This window comes from Rhinopithecus bieti, unplaced genomic scaffold, assembly GCF_001698545.2.
Source record: "Rhinopithecus bieti isolate Rb0 unplaced genomic scaffold, ASM169854v2 scaffold_55189, whole genome shotgun sequence".
NCBI lineage: Eukaryota > Metazoa > Chordata > Mammalia > Primates > Cercopithecidae > Rhinopithecus > Rhinopithecus bieti.
The window spans coordinates 243799-260822 of record NW_016821812.1 but is presented as its reverse complement, the minus strand read 5'-3'; the positions used below and the strand labels follow the sequence as shown (position 1 = coordinate 260822).

General features: G+C 36.2%; 1 protein-coding gene across 1 annotated transcript in view; it reads right to left on the bottom strand.

Annotated features, from left to right (window-relative positions):
• The window catches only part of ATP11B (ATPase phospholipid transporting 11B (putative)), a 130099-nt gene that overhangs the window by 68565 nt on the left and 44510 nt on the right, over positions 1–17024 (bottom strand). Inside the window, 5 exon segments of the mRNA XM_017860609.1 lie at positions 4717–4798; positions 7715–7779; positions 11104–11151; positions 16098–16201; positions 16782–16910. Coding sequence (XP_017716098.1) covers positions 4717–4798; positions 7715–7779; positions 11104–11151; positions 16098–16201; positions 16782–16910 — 428 coding nt within the window.

Genomic DNA, 17024 nt, shown 5'->3' with positions numbered 1-17024 from the left:
GACTAAGAGAATCTATATAGTAATTGATAGCTTAACAATACTGAGCTTGAGAATCTATTAATGTGATTTCTCCATTTATTTAGGTCTTAATTTCTCTTGCCACATTTTGTAATTTTCATTATAGAAATCTTGCACAAGTTAAAAAAAAAAACTTATTCCTAAATATATTATGCTTTTTGATACTACTGTAAATATAACTTTTTTAAAATTTCATTTTCTGTTTCTTACTATTTATATAGATATAAAAATGATTTATCAGCCGGGCACATGGGCTCACACCTGTAAACCCAGCACTTTGGGAGGCCTAGGCAGGCAGATCACGAGGTCAAGAGATCAAGACTATCCTGGCCAACATGGTGAAACCCTATCTCTACTAAAAAATACAAAAATTAGCTGGGTGTTGTGGCACATACCTGTAGTCCCAGCTACTCGGGAGGCTGAGGCAAGAGAATTGCTTGAACCCAGGAGGCAGAGGTTGCAGTGAGCCGAGATCATACCACTGCACTCCAGCCTAGTGACAGACTGAGACTCTGTCTCAAAAAAAAAAAAAAAATTTCTCTTTATTTACCTTGTATTCTGAGACCAACTTGCTTATTACAGTTTTCTTGTTGAATACTTATGCCTATTTATATGAAAAATCATGTGTTTTCCAGTAGGACAACTTTACTTCTTGCTTTCTAGTACTTACGGTGTTCAATTCCTTTAACTTGTTGCACTGAATAAGGCTTCCAGAATAATGTTAAAAAGTAGTGAGATTGGATACTCTAGGTACAAGTCCTTTACAAGATATGTGCTTTGCAGACATTTTCTCTGATCTATGGCTTGTTTTTTTAAATTTTTTATTTTAGTTTCTGGCATCTTCATAACATAAACAGTGCCTTTTTAAGGATCTATGGAGCTATCCCCTCTTTCATCCCTGACATTGGTAAATTTTTACTTTTCTTCTCTTATACCACTTCTCTTTTGCTTAATCAGTTAATCTCAGCAGGAATTTATCAACTTTATAGCTAGAAATTTCCCTCTAAGCTGCTGGGCTTTTCCTTGAGTCTGCAAATGTAGATGTGTTGGGTTTAAATTACCATCCTATTTGAAGAAATTTAAATTTCCTTTGTGATTTCTCCTTTGACCCATGAGTCAGTTAACAGAGTTGTTTTTTAATTTCAAAATATTTGCAGATTTTGTTATTGATTTTTAATCCAATTCCCTCATTGTCAAAGAACACACTTTGTATGATTTCAATCTTTTGGGATTTGTTTTATGGCACATCATATGATCTCTCTAGATGAACTTTCCATGTATAATTATGGAACTATTCTGGTTTTCAGTTTTCATAGGCTTACAATATACACAGTATATCTTCTGATGTCAACCTATTTATATCTTTGTATGTAAACTATGTTTCTTCTAGGCAGCATGTAGTTGGGTCTGGCTCTTTTATCCAATCTGACAATCTCTGACTTCATTAGACTGTTTGATGCATTTACATTTCATGTAATTTTTGGTCAAATTTAGGACCACCATTTTGCTATTTGTTTTCTATTTGTGTCATCTGGTTTTCTGTTTCGCTGTTCTTCCCTTCTTGCTGTTTACGGTGTTTATCAAACATCTTAATATTCAGTTGCTCTAACTTACTAGCTATAAATCCTTGCCTTATTGTCTTTAATGGAAGCTCCAGAGATGAGAATATGCATCTTCACCTTATTGTAATTTATTTATAGATGCTACTGTATTACTTCATGTAAAATGTAGGACCTTTGTAACAGTTCATTTACAGCCCCTCATCATCTTTTGTGCTCTGTTTATATAAGAGAAAAAGAAAGCTTAAAATTAATCATTTGAGTTCATCTGGCACCATAAGAAGTTAAAGAGGAACAATGAGACCCAAACTGAGAAGAAACACAGGAAATTAATTAAGATGTGAGCTGAAGCCAATGGAAAAAGAGAAAAAAAAATACACAAAATTAAAGCCAAAAGTTGGTTCTTTGAAAAACATGAATAAAGTGTCTTTTTTTATTTTTTGAGATGGAGTCTCGCTCTGTCACCCAGGCTGGAGTTCAGTGGTGCGATCTCGACTCACTGTAACCTCAGCCTCCTGGGTTCAAGCAATTCTCCTGCCTCAGCCTCCCAAGCAGCTGGGACTACAGGCGCACACCACCACACCCAGCTAATTTTGCATATTTAGTAGAGACAGGGTTTTGCCATGTTGGCCAGGTTGGTCTTGAACTCCTGACCTCAAGTGATCCGCCCACCTCGGCCTCCCAAGGTACTGGGATTACAGGTGTGTGCCATGAATGAAGTGTCTTTCTGTGCTTGCTTGCATCACTTAACGTAATGATCTTCAGTTACATCCATGTTGCTGCTAATGACACGATTTCATTCTTCTTATGGCCAAACAGTATTCCATTGTGTAGGTATGTATACATTTTTTTATCCATCCATCTGCTGATGAACTGTTAGATTGAATCCTTATCTTTGTTATTATGAATAGTGCTGCAACAAACATGCAAGTGCAGATATTCCTTTGGTATACTGATTTCTTTTCCTTTGGATAAAACCCAGTAGTGGGATTGTTGGACCATATGGTAATTATGTTTTTAGTTTTCAGAGACATCTCCAGACTGTTTTCCATAGTGGCTAGCCTAACTTACATGCTCACCAACACATATAAGAGTTTCCTTTTCTCCATATCCTTGCCAGCATCTGCTATTTATTTTTTTATTTTTATCTTTTTAATAATAGCCATTCTGGCTGGCAAGATGACATCTCATCATGGTTTTGATACACTTTTGTTTTGTTTTGTTTTTGAGATGGAGTCTCGCGCTCTGTTGCCCAGGCTGGAGTACATGGCATGATCTCAGCTCACTGCAACCTCTGCCTCCTGGGTTCAAGCAATTCTCCTGCCTCAGCCTCCTGAGTAGCTGGGACTACAGGCACCCGCCACCATACCCGGCTGATTTTTGTATTTTTAGTAGAGACGGAGTTTCACCATGTTGGCCAGGCTGGTCTTGAACTCCTGACCTCAAGTGATCCTCCTGTCTTGGTTTCCCAAAGTGCTGGGATTACAGGTATGAGCCACCACACTCAGACTTGAGTTGATTATTTCTTTGGTGAAAGACAGGGATCCAGTTTCATTCTTCTGCATGTAGCTATCCAATTTTCCTGGCACCACTTACTGAAGAGGATGTCCTTTCCCCAGTGTCCTCTGTTGTTTCTGGTAAGAACCGGTTATCACTCATATTGTTATTCACTTACATGTGAGGCATTTCTCTTTGGCTCCTTGAAACATTTTCTTTTTTTCTGGATTCTGGTATTTTGACCATCATGTGCTTTGGGGTGGTTTTCTTTGCATTTTTCCTGCTTAGAGTTTACTGATCTTTGTAGTGTAGGCTGAAACTTTTCCCCCAAATTTTAGAAATTTTCAGTCATTATTGTTTCAAATATTTTTATTGTCCTTTTTTCTCTTTATTTGGGAATCAATTACACATATGCCAAACAGCTTAATATTATCCCACATGGCTCTGAAGCTTTGTTCATTTTTCCTAATCTTTTTTCCTCTCCATTTTTCGACTAAATAATTTGTGTTTTCTTCAAGTTCACTGGTCTGACTGATTCAGTCTGGTGTTGAGCCCACCTAATGATGTTTCCATTTTAGTAATTATGTTTTTCAAGTCAAGAGTTTTCATTTATCTGCTGAGTTTTCCCACATGTTCATTCAAATTTTCCTTTAGGCCCTTGAATATATTTATAATAAATTTATAGTGTCTGCTTTAAAGTTCTTGTCTGCTAAATGCAAGATCTGGATCATTTTGGAGACAGTTTCTATTGAGTGCTTTTTCTCTTATGGATGAATTACATTTTCTTCACCTTCTGCTTATTTTTTATTGCAGACTGGACTTTACAAATAATACATTGTAGACAGTCTGTATTCTTTTATGTTCCTCAGAAGAGTGCTAATTTTTATTCCAGTAGGCAGTTAATTTCACCTGGTTCAACAAACTGTATCTCCAATGCAATGAGCAGCAGTAAAATTCTCGGTTGAGTTCTTTGTTTCCCTTGCACACGCATAGGTCTAGCAGTCAGCCAAGGACTTGGGCAGAATTTATGTGCAGTTTTTAGAGTTAATTCCCTTCTGTAGCTTACCTCTCATTGCTTACAGAAGGGAATTAATGCTAATCCCCTTACATTATTTTCCCCTAACTTTCCAGCTGCTCTTCCAGCTATTAACCTTGTCCTCTGATACTTCTATCCAGTAAAGTTCAGACTTTTTGATGTTCCAAGCAGCACATAAACTGGGGAGTGTCCTCAGACAAAAAGCTACACTCTAAAATTTTCCCCCTTGCTGCTATCATCTTTCAGGATTATACTCCCTGCCCATTTCTATTTGATTCGGGTTTGTCTCCAATGTTTTCAAATAGTTGTTTATTAAAAAAAATTTTTTTTTCAGTTTTAGAACCGTAATCTGCAGAAGCGTTAGTCTGATTAAGTGATTCCACCATTTGTTCAATAGTATTTATTTTAAGTCATACTATAGAGCATCAACTATATGCTCAATACTGTGCAAAATGTTACTTGTATGTAAAAATATAAGAAACGCTCACTGTCCCCAAGGTTATCATCCTGTTTACTTTATATATTTTTATATAAATATTTTATACCAAATGAATAAAAAATGTATAGTTATAATTACATATAAATAAATGAAAACAGTTTTCTTACTTCTCTACTGCAGATCGTTTCTGTGATTTGCTCTTATAATTTAATGCCATCTTAGTTTCCATTCCAGTGTATATAGCAACACCTGTAAAATAAAACAAAATTGTCTCTTAAAATAATCCTCTAGCATGTTTCACAAGAAATAAATATATTTATCAGCATGAAAGCTTTCAGTGTACTGCCTGACAGTTGTTATAATTTTGCTTTCCTGTAAGTGTTTTCAGAGTTTTAAAAGGCTTTCTGAGACCAATTTTGGGAAGCCCCAGTCAAGTGGCTAAATGGGGGAGGGCCTGGATCCTGTTCCTGAGTTATAAAAGACATCTGAATGAAAAATGTATTACTTGAATTGGAATTGATAGAGGAAAAGAATCTGGAAAGATAAAAGTGTCAGGGAAGGCCATTACAAATGGAGCAGTATTAACAAAGACAGATATGGAAAACCTCACTTTCTGTTAGGTTGGGACAATGGACTGTGGCCACAGTGTGAAAAGCCCTGAATGCTGGAATTGGGGGTCTAGATATTATTCCATAAGCATCGGCAAGATAATATGGAGGTCTGTCAGAGTAAATCAAGTAAGCACACGGAAAGTGCTATTTAAAAAATGTGTGCCTACTGAATGACTTTGAGATGAGCAAAGATGATGGTAGTAATGGGACTAAAACTGGACAACAAATGGAATTAGGTGAGACCAGCTTATAAAAAAACTTTGCAGCTAGACCTTGGTTTGAATTCTAGCTCTGCCACTTATTAGTTCTACATCCTCGGGTAAGTAATTTCTGTGAGTCTCAATCTTCCCATCTTTAAATGGGAAAAAATACCTCATAGAGTTGTGAGGTCTGTACGACAAATTAACAAAATGCCTAACAACTGAGAGATGATCAACAAATGTTCATTCCCACCCCTAAATAGTACAATTTGAAAAGCAATATAGAACCTTTCATGCGCTCTTCCTAAATACTTGTCCTGGAAGTTTTATCTTGACTTATTCCTTAAAGGCAGGGTATTACAACTCAAATAGAGATTATAGAAATGTGGTAAAATAGCCAGAATGATCCAATAGGGAGAGGTGGTACTGAGACAAAACAACAGAAGACAGACCCATCTAAAGGCATTCAAATCCACATTTTCTTTTAAGAGTGTACAAAATTTGGACCCCATTCATTATGGTTTACTTTAAAGTAAACAGGAGTGACGAAGTTACTACTAGAAAGATGTGTTGGCCAGGTGCGGTGGCTCATGCCTGTAATCCCACCACCTTGGGAGGCCACGATGGGAGGATCACTTGAGGTCAGGAGTTCGAGACCAACCTGGCCAACATGGTCTACTAAAAATACAAAAATCAGCCAGGCATGGTGGCACGCGCCTGTAATCTCAGCTACTTGAGAGGCTGAGGCAGGAGGATTGCTTGAACCCGGGAGGCAGAGGTTGCAATGAGCCGAGACCGTGTAACTATACTCCAGCCTGGGCAACACAGTAAGACCTTATCTCAAAAAAAAAAAAAAAAAAAAAAAAAAGTGTTAAAGTACAGTGTTACATTAGAGGATCTAAAAGCCCTGAAGGTTTACTCTAGTTTCTGCTATTAGAACATTCTTATGGATTTCTTTTTAATTGTGGAAAAATATACATATTTACCAGTTTAAAGTGTATAATTCAGTGGCACTTAGTACATTTATAATTTTGAGAATATTTTCATCACCCTCAAAGAAAACCCTGTACCCATTAAGCAAACATTCCCCATTCTCCTCTACTCCCCAGACCTTGGAAACCACTAATCTGTTTTCAGTCTCTATGAATTTGCCTATTCTGGGTATTTCAAATAAATGGAATCATACAACATGTGGCCTTTTGTATCTGGCTTCTTTCACTTAACATAATATTTTCAAGGTTCATCCCTTTTGTAGCATGCATTAATACTTCATTCCTTTTTATAGCTGAATAATATTCCATTATATGGATATACTATATTTTGCTTATTCATTCATTATCTAATGAACATTGGGCTGTTTCCAACCTTTGGCTATCATCATTAGTGCTGCTATAAACATTCTTGTACAAGTTTTTGTTTGAACACTCATTTTCAGTTACTTTGGGTATACATGTAGTGTGGGATCACTGAGTCATATAATTCTACGTTTAACTTATTGAAGAACTGCCAAAACTATTTTTCAAGGCAGCTGCAATGTTTTACATTCCCATCAGCAATGTACAAGGGTTCCAATTTCTCCACATCCTCACCAACACTTGCTATTTTCTGCTTGGTCTTTTTTTCTCGATATATGGACTTCTTTATCAGAGAGTCTAACACTGAGAGGTAAGATACAGTACAGGTAATAGAAAAAGAGCAAATGAGAAAGATTTCACAAGCTGCAGACAGTCAGTGGCTAACACAGTAGGCCAAGATACTAAGGGCCATTCCTGAAATGTGAGGAGTTAGCTAACAGCTAAAGGTTATCATCAACTTCACAATTTGCTTATAGTTGACTCAGAGTGTACTATATTAATTTAGATCTCCAAGGCAAGAGCAGTAGTTATTCATCCTTTTGATCCAGTCAGTGTATGTTCGAATAGTACCTAGTATATATTCAGATATCAGTAAGAAATTTGAATGAATATATGAATGAATAAATCTGCAGTTATTAATCCAATCTAATAATCATAATGAAATTACAGAAGTGGTTTACTGTACCATGATGCCAGATTATATTGGTTCTCACTCACCATTACTAGAAGTGTTATATAAATTATCCGCCCTCAGTTTCACAAGTATCCATAAAGATAACGTAAGAGCATGGTTCTAGTCTACTATTAAAAAATAGGGATCATCAACAGAACAAAAGTATAATATACAACTACTTTAATACAAACTTTATAAGAAAATTGTCATAAATGATAATTAATAAATTATCTAACCAAAAGACCACAAACGTTGTACTTTTAGAAGTACTTCATATAAAGCATTAACACAAATCAATCATTTAAAATGTTTAAATATGTACCAACCAAAAATTTCTTTTGTGTTTTTTAATCTGGCTCCACGAAGCAGGAGACTCTCTGGACCCAGAGGTCTAGGAAAAAAAGAAAATAACCATAAAGCACTGAATATATTAAAAACTCAATTCGATTCTAAAATGGTGTCTTCAGCAGAAGGTACTTAAGCTATAGCTATAATACTGATTTCATAAAAAACCGAAATCCCAGCTACTATAAAGCTTCCTAGGGGCCAGGCGCGGTGGCTCATGCCTGTAATCCTAGCACTTTGGGAGGCTGAGGTGGGCGGACTGCCTGAGCTCAGGAGTTCGAGACCAGCCTGGGCAACATGGAGAAACCCTGTCTCTACTAGAATACAAAAGAAATAAGCCAGGCGTAGCGGCGTGCGCCTGTAGTCCCAGTTACTCAGGAGGCTAAGGCAGGGGAATTTTTTGAACCCTGGAGGCAGAGGTTGCAGTGAGCCGAGATTGCGCCACTGCACTCCAGCCTGGGCGACAGAGCGAGACTCCATCTCTACAAAAAAAAAAAAAAAAAAAAAAAAAAGAAAGAAAAGAAAAAAAAGCTGCCTAGGCCAATCTGATGTTAGTTACTGTAACAACCCGCTTTAAGATTAGTGGCTCAGAAAAATGATTATGCATGTAAATACAGTCACAAAGCCACTAGTTTCAAAATTTTTAAACATAAAATTCAGCAAAATCAAAGAGTAAGCAGTGATTTAAAAATGTGTGGCAGAAGATGAAATTTTAAAATTTTAAAGCAAAGTTAATAAACAGCTTTGAAAGGGAAAATAATTAGAACACAATGTAAACATAAATTGTAGTATGATTTGCATATAAATGCATGAGTTCTGCACAATTAAAATTATACTGAATTATAAAACACAATGTACAAAGTATGTTAGTACTTTTTCTAGGCAAGATTGCACAGTATAACTTGACTACTTGCATTGCATACTTCTTGAAGCCCAGGTCTTCTTGCTGTTTGAATTTCTCTCCATAAAGGAGATATAAAACGACAAGGAATAACTAGAAAGGAAATTGATCTTCTTAGTGATAGCAAAATAAGAATCTTCTATGGATAAGTTAAAAAGCCATTATTTTTTGCTATTCCTTATACTTTTCTGAAATATCCATACACAGCCATACAAACCAAACAGAATCTGAACCATTTATGAAGATACCTGCAAACCCAAACACTGTAAAAAACTGCAATGAAGCAAGGAGAACCAATACAGTCATATTTGGAGTATACTCCATGGATAGTCCAAAATCAATGTGACAACTATTTTAGGAGCTACAAAATAGTTCTTTTTCACTCAGTGGTGCCTCTAACAATAAACAGAAATACTTTTAGCTCACATTGGCATGTAAAATTGGGATATAATGACAACTTCAGATTAAAATATAACTCATCAGTTTCGTCAGGTTGTTTTAGTAGAGAACATGGTTCATTTTGTTTAACCATTCTAGGGGCTGAAGTAATGTAACTGTTATTTTCCTTCACATATTAATGCAATTCAGACTATGTATCCAAACATTTCTCACTATTTCCCTAAAAAAATCAAAATAAACCTAGTCATAGTTATTCAGCAGGGATCCTACACATACAAAGGTCTTGCTGCAGAGTTTACTGAACATGCTCCTATGTTAATGCTTATTAAAAATGTGAATCAATGTGAATGTATGGTATTTTTGCTGACTTGTCTTGAGGATTTCATTTAAAAATGCTCATCTCTTTCTGTTAGTGACTTATCTCATGCAGCCAGTATAAACTGAACATGTCCCCAGAAAAGCGGTAGAATGTCAAATACGATTAGAAACTCAAGAGCTGATTCCAAGACTGATTCCAAATTAGGTTTACGCTCATGAGTAACAATGTAATCATATCTCATCAGCATATCTTTGAACTGACACAAAGCTTTTCATTTAGGAGCCAGAAATTAACCCAAATATTGAGGGGAAACAACCAACCAAGAAAAAAAAAATCAGAAAAGTAAGCAAGCGGTTCTGGATTGACCAGCAAACACTCCAGCTTGCACTGAATGATTCTGAAGTGAAGAAGAGCATAGCATTTATACTTGTTAAACATTATATAAAACATTTTTCATATTCTAGACTTACTAAGCATCGTGGGTTTAAATGCATAAGGAGTGAATAAAGCAGCTATGTTTCCTTTTAATATTACTACCTAGTATTATTAGAAAAGAAATACAAAACACAAATAATTTTACTAAACTATTTTGATATCATTTCATGGGATTTGTTTCATCCTCACTTGCTCCTGCCACAAATTACTAGCAGATGAAATGCGAAGTGCTTTTAAATTAACCCTTTCCTGGAAAAGTTTGGGTATTAATGGAGAAAAGGAGAAGTAACAGATGAGGGTAAATGAATGAATAAATGGGTTACAAGTTGAGGGTAATCTCACATTACATTAACACCTTGAAGGAGGCTCAGAGCAAGAGATTACATTGTCTCTTAGGTCAATAATACCAGATGCCTGAAAGAGTGAAGCTGTATATTTGCTGAGACCATTGTTGCTTTTGGAATCTGAAAAGATTGATAAGAAGCCTGCAAACCTGAGTGACCTTACTCTGGGAGATACTTATCCACTATGATGGACTGGACTAATTATTAACAACTGAATGGGATTCTAGTAATGTGGCAGTGTCTTCTGAATTGTATTACTCTTTTGATGTAAGGGATTTGTGTTTGAAAACTAGGGGATGGCCTGTGACATTATGATATATACATCAGTTTTCATCCATGGTCCCTGGCTCATAACTCCCATAGCCCTTGTTATAGTCTTTTTTTATAATGTTGGGTGTGCTCGGCCTCAGGGGCAGGCTTTTGACCTTCTCCTGCCCCCGTTTCACCCCAAGATAGGACTCTACTCTTCCCCCACCTTTCTAATTGTAAGTCTAAAGGCCCTCCCCAGAGAGGGTCCTACCTGCCCTATACTCTGGGGTAAAGAAAGCTGATGTCATGAAGCTTCCATAAAAAACCAAGAGAAGTGGGTTGGGAGGGCTTCCAGAGGTTTCTGAAGAGTTGCACACCCAGGAAGAGCAGGGAAGCTCCACAACCCTTCCCCAGTACCTGGCCCTGAGCAACTCTTCATCTGTATGCTTTGTTTACATTTAGTGGTTTATTATAAAGGATATGGTAAACCAATCAGAACAAGAAGTAAGCAGTTCTGGGTTGACCACTTAACACTCTAGCTTGCACTGAATGATTCTGAAGTGATATAATAAACCACTAAATGTAAACAAAACAAAACAAAAAACAACAAAACTAACCCTTTCCCATGATGGGCTGCTTATTTACATAATCTCCCTTTGGAACTTCTAGTCCCTCCCCCAAACAGTTCCCACTTAAAGGTAATTAGATAACAAAAACTCTTACCTTACAATTTCTTCCATTTGTTGGGTTATGATCATTCGTCCCATGAATCTATCAAAAAATTCACCATATTGCAAAATTATATAATATCACTTACGACATCAATGGCTGGTTTTTTGATTTTTTTTTTTTTTTTTTGAGACGGAGTCTTGCTCTGTCGCCCAGGCTGGAGTGCAGTGGCGCAATCTCAGCTCACTGCAAGCTCTGCCTTGCAGGTTCATGCCATTCTCCTGCCTCAGTCTCCTGAGTAGCTGGGACTATAGGCGTCCACCACCACGCCCGGCTAACTTTTTGTATTTTTAGTAGAAACGGGGTTTCACCGTGTTAGCCAGGATGGTCTCAATCTCCTGACCTCGTGATCTGCCCACCTCGGTCTCCCAAAGTGCTGGGATTACAGGCATAAGCCACTGCGCCCGGCCTGAACCATTCTTATATATGAAACAAAAATCAACCATTTGTATATATGAATGGTCCAATATTCTTGCTATAAATTATTTTAAAATACTTATCAGTCCTTAAGCTTTAAAAAATTTAGAATTCTTGCTATCTCTACTCCAGCTATGATGAGGTAATGAATAAAAAATGTTTTCAAAATGGCAAGAATCTGGAGCACTTTGGATTTTGAGTTTGTGGATTAGGGATATTCAACCTGTAATTCAATCATAGGGTATACAAGAATGTTTACTCTATCAACCGTCAACAAATAAACAGCAAGGCCTGCAAGATGACAGATACTGTTCTAGGTGCTTGAGATCCATCAGTGAACAAAATACACAAAGATGCCTGCTCTAGAGTTTACATTCTAGTGGGAGAGATGGTAAGCAAGGAATATAATAAAAAAGTAAATTACATAGTATACTAGAAAATATTATGTATTATGAAAACAGAAAAGCAGAACACAGTAAGAAGGATCAGGGTGCAGTACTAAGTAGTTAAGGTAGGCCTCACTGAGGAGGTGATTTAAGCAAAGACTTGAAGGTGTTACTGAAGCGTTAGACAAGGGCTAGGTCTAGTGACCAGGTGGGAGTAGACATGGTACGTTCAAGGAAAAGTAAGGCGGTCAGTGTACGTGGAGGATGAGCTAGAGGGTGAAGGACAGCAAACAGGGCAGAGAAGAAAGGTTGGGGATGGGGGATGGGGGCAGATCTTAGAGATGGTTATAGAGATATGGGCTTTGACTCTAAGTGACACAGTGAGCCAGTACAAGGTTTGAGCAGAAGAGTCACATGATCTGACTTATATTAAAAAAGGAACACTATGACTGCTTTTGTGAGAACTGACTATAAAAGAGCAGTAATCCAGGCAGGAGATGGTACTGGCTCAGACAAAACTAGGAAAAGATGGTCAGATTTTGGATGTATTTTGAAGGTAAGCCTTCAGAATGTTCTGATGGGTTGGGGTGAGATGTGAGTAAGGAGGTGAAGAAAGGTGAAGGGAGAGGAGATGTGAGAAGTTATGGCTGATTCCAAGGTTTCTGGCCTGAGCTATTGGAAGGATAGACTGTATCAACTGAGATGAGAAAGACCGCTGGTAGAAAAGGTTCATTTCAGGAAGATTAGCAGTTTAGTTTTCAGCTTGATTATTAATTTGAGATTTCTACTAAATATCCAGGTGGAACTGTGAAACAGGCAGCTGAAGTTTGGGAAAGAAGTCTGGGATAGAGAAATAAATCCAACAGTCAGCAGCATGTAGCTAGTCTTTAAAGCCAGGAGGTTGGGTGAGATCACCAAGGGAGTGAGGGTAGATAGTGAAAGGTATAGGTAGGGAAGGAAACAGTGCAAGTCCTGGGGCACTCTAACAGAAAGAAGTCTGGGACAAGAGGAAAAACTAGCAAAGGAGACTAAGACAGAGGGAATAGTGAGGTAGGAGGTAAACCAAGAGAGGGGAGTGTCCTGGAAGACAAGTTAGCAAATTGTATCAAAGAGGAGAAAGCAATGAACTATTCAACCACTAGATTTTGAACTGGTGAATTTTATTTGTAATAAGGTACCATACAGTATTTGTAATAGCAAAACAATGAAAAGAGTCAAGTATGGAAAGGTTGGGGAATGGTTAGGTTCTATCTAGTACATGCACTTGGACTATTCATAGCCATTTAAAATGATCATTAATTCAGCTTCCTGCAATATTTTAAAAAAGGTCAAGAATACCATTCAGTACAATGGAAAATACTTTTTAAAATCACAAAACCAATCCACATTATTAAAGGAAATATTCAGCTGGGTGGGGTGGCTCACAACTGTAATCCCAGCACTTTGGGAGACCGAAGTGGGCGGATCATTTGAGGTCAGGAGTTTGATAACAGCCTGGCCAACATGGTGAAACCCTATCTCTACTAAAAATACAAAAAAATTAACAGGGTGTGTGGCACACGCCTATAATCCAGCTACTTGGGAGGCTAAGGCAGGAGAATTGCTTGAGCCCGGGAGATGGGGGTTGCAGTGAGCTGAGACCACGCCACTGTACTTCAGCCTGGGCAACAGAGCGAGACTCTGTTTCAAATATAAATAAAATAAAGAAGCATTTAAAATATGGAAAAGAAAAGATGATTAAAATCAGCAGAAATCCTACCACGAGAATATTACTAAATTTTCATCTACAGTTCCTCCAGGTTTTTCTTTCTGCAGCTATCAATTATTCTATCTTGTCACCCAATTACCTATTTAGTATATATACACACATATTTATTTATTTTTAAACATTTTGGTTCAGGAGTACATGTGCAGGTTTGTTACATAGGTAAACTTGTGTCACAGAGGTTTGTTGTATAGATTATTTTGTCACTCAGGTACTAAGCCTAGTACCCAACAGTTATTTTTTCTGCTCTTCTCCCTCCTCACATCCTCCATCCTCCAGTAGGCCCCAGTATGTGTTGTTCCCTTGTGTCCATGTGTTCTCATCAGTTAGCCCCCACTTATAAGTGAGGACATGCAGTATTTGGTTTTCTGTTCCTGTGTTAGTTTGCTAAGGATAATGGCCTCCAGCTCTATCCATGTTCCTGCAAAAGACGTGATCTCTTTCTTTTTTGTGCCTACATAATATTCTATGGTGTATATTTACCGCATTTTCCTTATCCAATCTGCCATTGACAGGCATTTAGGTTGATTCCATGTCTTTGCTACTGCACACACATTATTTTTACATAACTGGGATCATATGAGAGGCCCAACTTTGTATCTTATTTCATTTAACATTATATTTCAGTATGTACCTATATCATTCAATTCTTGAAAAAGATTTTAAATATCTATATATACACCTATCTAAGCATTTTCCTACTTGGACATTTAAAATGTTTGCAGTATTTCACATGTAATATATATAAATATATATATATATATATATATAACATACAGCACATATATGTGTTACAAGTACATAATAAAATGAAAGATACAATTTTATATAAATACTGTCTCTAACTCCTATGAGTTCCTCAAGGAGGGAAACTATTCCTATTCATCTTATTCACCTATCACAATGAGCACACAGATTTAGCTAAACAGTAATTTGTTAAATGAATGAATAAAAATGGCAATCAAAGATTTTAAGTAGTGATATAATTACGAGTTTTCTTTCTATTATAAAAGCCTGTTGCAATGATTACATTTTACTTATATTTAAAACAAAACATATACTTCCAATAAGAGAAACTGTTTATTTAAAAAAATTTTTTCAAACTTTCTCCCCATATTCCAAGATAATGTAAAAACCATACACCAAAGCATTAGTTACACTTAATCTCATATTGATCTTATGCTTGCTTAGTTCTTAGTTGTCCATTTTCTGTTTTTTAATAATTTTTTTATAATTTGCCATTGCCTCAGACCAGGATATAGCAGCAATATAGAAATCTTAAAATTCTTCATCTTTCACAGTTAAATATGTCTTACAGTCAGTCTATCAAGTGCTTTTTAAGCATATGATTCCAAAGTTTTAGTTAATTGGCAAATTCTACACTGCATTTGACTTTGATGAAAGTATACAATTTTTATAACATCACATAGAGAAAATCTCCATTATAAAGATGGATCCAAAAAAAAGATACCTAAGAAGTTTGGAAAAGCCAACAGCTAAAGACTTTTGAAATATTTCAACCAACAGGGGGTGATATATAATATGACAAGAAGCTGAGGGTGATTTTTACGAAGTGATTGCAATTTATAGTCTGCCACCATTTATTGAGTAAAAATGAACTTAGTTTATCATTTAATTTTTTAATAATGAAAAGTTGTTTCCATTCCACAGCCCACATATAACTGGCAGGATTACTGAAGATGATCACTGAAGGTATACAACTGAAGATGATCACTGAAGGTATACAACTGAAGATGATCGTTGAAGGTATACAACACTGTATTTAGCAAACCGTAATGTTAAAAGAAGTTAGCTCCTCTGTTCCTTTCTCTCCTTTCAGAAACAAGATCTTTAAAATCTAACAAACTGGAAAATATATTTTTTATTTTGTGTTCATTGTGATAGATAGTAAGATGAATAGCTTGTCTTTGAGAAACTCATAGCTGTTAAATATAATATTTATAGAAAATTATTTTTTACTTTATTATGTGCTACATATAAGTAAAATATTGAAAACTTTATAAGGTTCTAATTTAAAAGTAGCATCCTCTATAGTAGTAAAAACAAAGACATAGTCCCTGGCTTCATGGAGCTTACCAAAAAAATCATTATTTTCTTCTAAGAAAATAATATTATGTCTACTGTTACAGCTACAAAGTGAGCATGACAGTTCATAGCAAAATAGAAGGTAATGTGAAGAAACTTGTGAATAAAAACTCTGGCTTTGAACTATTATCCTTTGCTTAGAATTCTAGCAATTTCTGCTCTTAGTTTTTTTCACCATTAATTGCATCCCCCACCAACCCACCCCACAAATATTGTCTCCAATTAGCTAAAGATTTTATTTTATGTTTATGGTTATTTAAAAATGAGGTCTGTAAGTAGGACTTAAAACAAGTATACTGAATATCACACCATACCTGTATAAGTCTGCTTCTGGTTGCTGGCATTCTATTACAGCTACTAGAGTGTCCAAATTGGCAACTGTTTGTAATAATGCTGTTTCTGGAACTGCCAGATGTGTCTGAAAAAAATGAATAAAATTGTAGAGTTTTCAGATCCAAATGGGACCTTCGATATCAGTTATTTCAAATCTCTTTTGTAGGTAAAGTAATGGCAGAGAGATCACTCAGCTAGACAACAGAAGAGAAAGAAACATGTAAAATAAACAAGAGGCAAAGGTAGCTATCATTCTCTGTCTACAGAGGCCATCTGCACATAAGGAAATTAAGTCTGTGTGCATAGTCACTATTACTCTATCATAAGTAATTTAATAGGAAAAATTGTGAATTTTCACCTTTGATTACACTCTGAAAACAGAAAATATAAATTTGTCTCTTATCTTTTAAAAGTACCACAAATAGTAAAAGATTGTATTTTCCTAAAACACTTTGTTTTAACTTGGATTAAACCCATGTGAGGCTGCCCTTGAAATAAAGATGTATCATCAATTCTTTCTTAAAACCTTTTAATTTTGAAATAGTAATTTTAAAAACTTTCCCTTAATCTAGTCAAACTTTACTACTTTACCCAAAGAAAAGTATAATTATAATTCCAAGACATTTTGTTCACCAAGAGCAATACTCAAACATATGCAAGCAAACCTTCAGGTTAGTTTCTCCATCCAAACTAGCAGTTGTAACGTGACAGGAACCATCAAGTCGATCTGAGGACAGAAGCACCAAGTCTGCAGGAAAAATTTCATCTTTGGCTATTCGAACAATATCACCCACCTATAAAGAATTTTGGGGAAGAGTGAATTTATAAATTTTAAAAGGCAAGGACTTACTTTTATTGGGCTCTAAATAAGCAGCCTATCACAGTATTTTAGCATAGGAAAGTAGGCT